The following is a 2,666-nucleotide window of genomic DNA, read 5'->3' on the forward strand; positions in this document are numbered from 1 at the left end:
TAATTATCCAGCAACGAGTTGCTTAACTTTCCCGGCAACATTTGGTGGGGCCATGTTGTTATATTTTATTTGAAAAACTTTTTATATTATTAATTATTATAAATGGAAGAAAAACTTAATTTTGAGAGTAAGGATTGATTTTATAAAAGATTGTAAATGTTAATAACGAGTAAAATCGTCATTAAATCCGACTGTATTGGAGATACAAACGACTCTCTTTATCTTCCCACCCCTCGACTTTTAATCACAAAATTTAATAGCATCAATCCCCTAACAAAGAAATCTCGCTTCAAAATTTCAGAAATTATCGACAAAAAGCACAGGAGTTAAGCTTTAAAAACGGCGAACGAACAAAATCTACTCACATCACACAAGCATTCATACATATAGAAAAATCCCGGATTTTTTGCATTTCTCGACGTTGCAGGTGTCCTGAGCCAAAAAATGTAGAAATCTTGGTGGGAGTCATTTTCGATCGCCATACTTTCTCTCTGTTATATATAACAGCAGGGAAAGTAACGTCTACTTGTGTTCGAGCGTTTAATAAAGCATTACTCAATTTGAATAATTCGTCTAAATTTAATTTAAACATGTGCTTTGTATATGTGCAAATAATTAGCCATTCGTTGAGGTTAGATTTTTTTTCTTCATTTGAATGTAATTCTGTTCAATCTCTTCATAGTAAATATTTCTAGACAAAAGAAAATAATAGATATACTATAACCAAAAATTAAAAGTAAGAATGGACTGAAGAGATCGTTTAAAGTTAAAGCTTGATATTCTGATGTCTTGACGGAGTTAATGACATTACTCTTAACCTTTTCATTAATGCCAGCTTCATATAAACGCATAACTCTATAAGTACAAATAAGAAGTAAGGTCAATTCTTGGAATAATTTGTATACAAAACAAGAAAAAAAAATGTATATTTTACATTTTACTTATATCCTTTCTATAAAGAAATCCTTTTCTTATTGGATATGCTGATGCAAATGTTTCAAGAGAATCTGATGAAGTTATGAAAGTGTTGGGTTCGTTACTTTTAATTATTTGATCTATAAGATATCCAATATAAATAAAAGCAAAACGTCCTTTCATCAATCGTTCCGTTACTTGATTTACAGATATTAAATTATTAGTCGATCTCATATGATCACCGAGAAATTTAGCATTTCCAGATTTTGATTGCTGCAACATTTAACCATAATAAATTTTAAATAAATTTTTAATATTCTAAAATGAAAAGCCTACCAAAATAAAGAATGATACTCCATCATCTTTAATTGAACCGCAAGAATAGTATCCGTCCTGTACAGCTGTTTTCAATTCATCAAAATTTGTAGGTACACGTTCAGCTACAGGATATGTTAAGAACGATTTTAGAGTTCCACTGTAACTGGAAACTAAAACAACTATCGACAGCCACCAAACTCCGACTAATAATCTAGATGGAAATCTTCTGATAGGATTTATATCAAATCCTGAAAGAACATTGCAAACTCTTAAATTTTGTGGATAATTTTCATTCATAAGTAATACATTAAGATTACAATTACCTTGATAAGTAAAACTTGCAAACAGATACCAACAAATTTTTGATCTCGACCAACGTATGTCATTATTTTCAAAACTAAAATCTTTTTGGATTATTTGATGTAGAATTAGTCCAAATATAAACATCGATGAAATGATCGCAATCCAAATCTACATTTATGTTAATGCAATTAACAGTTATTACTCGTATTAAAGTAACGGGTTTTTTAAAATTATAAAACATTTTAAAAACAACTTACTTGTATAGTAAAAGGTCTTGTGAGAGACGTCCAGTCTGGAATATAGTTTGGAGCTCTTGTAACGAATATTATCGGAAAGAAAGTTACTGGAAAGGTGTAATCCATATAGGGAAATCGATCATAAGTTATAAATATAGGAAGAAAAGACATGTCCGCTTTCTATATTGAAATATATATATATATATATAAATTTTTTTAATTTTTAACATTTTGTCTTACTGTTTCTACAAATATAGTATAGTAATTAGCTCTTATAGAGTTGGACAAGTAATCACAAACAATTATTAATTCTAACTGATATATTTAAGTTAACTTGCTCATGACGTGTATTTAAAAATTTTAATATGATACAAAACAGTGTTAGGTACTTTGCTTCCAACTTGACCAATCAAACCATTCCATGAACCATTTTCAGATCTTCCTCCATACCATTTTTCTATAGGAGATGCTAAGGTGTAACTGAGAAAATTATATCAAATATTAAAAATTTACAGAAAACATATGTCATATTAAATTATTTTCGATTAAAAGTGAATAATAGGAATAATATTAGATTTTGTTTTCGTTTAAAATCAGTTTTTACTTTAATAATTTTTAAATTTCTAAAGCAATTTGAAATCGTATAATTATAAAAATTAAAAGCACCTTCGTGTTTTTAAATTATAAAATTATGTACAGTATTTACTTTAAGAAGTATTTACATCTTTTAAGAAGTAAAAAATCTCATTTTTCATGCAATTGTCGATTTAAAACAATTATATTTTTATTATCATAAAATCAGTCGAGGGTTAATATTAGTTAATGAATAATTACAATAACTTTTTTATATCTATTTATTCTATAAATAGATATAAAAACCTAATAAATTCACAA

General features: G+C 27.5%; 1 protein-coding gene across 1 annotated transcript; it reads right to left on the reverse strand.

Annotated features, from left to right (window-relative positions):
- Nucleotides 1–930: 930 nt before the first annotated feature.
- Nucleotides 931–2,283, reverse strand: LOC136971491 (glutamate receptor-like). Its single transcript, XM_067265951.1, has 5 exons — nt 2,162–2,283; nt 1,794–1,952; nt 1,557–1,704; nt 1,252–1,481; nt 931–1,188 (listed from the first exon to the last, which is right to left on the reverse strand). Exons 2-5 carry the CDS (start codon nt 1,941–1,943, stop codon nt 931–933), a joined length of 786 nt encoding a protein of 261 aa, XP_067122052.1. The 5' UTR covers nt 1,944–1,952; nt 2,162–2,283.
- Between the last annotated feature and the right edge of the window lie 383 nt (nt 2,284–2,666).

This window comes from Centruroides vittatus, unplaced genomic scaffold, assembly GCF_030686945.1.
Source record: "Centruroides vittatus isolate TY-2023 unplaced genomic scaffold, ASM3068694v2 contig_2568, whole genome shotgun sequence".
Taxonomy (NCBI): Eukaryota; Metazoa; Arthropoda; class Arachnida; order Scorpiones; family Buthidae; genus Centruroides; species Centruroides vittatus.

Coding starts and splice junctions, on each gene's coding strand:
- LOC136971491 (XM_067265951.1), bottom strand. CDS start 1,943: ATGTCTTTTCTTCCTATATTTATAACTTATGATCGATTTCCCTATATG. Junction 1,482..1,556: donor TGCAAGTTTTACTTATCAAG/GTAATTGTAATC, acceptor ATGTTCTTTCAG/GATTTGATATAAATCCTATC. Junction 1,189..1,251: donor GAGTATCATTCTTTATTTTG/GTAGGCTTTTCA, acceptor TAAATGTTGCAG/CAATCAAAATCTGGAAATGC.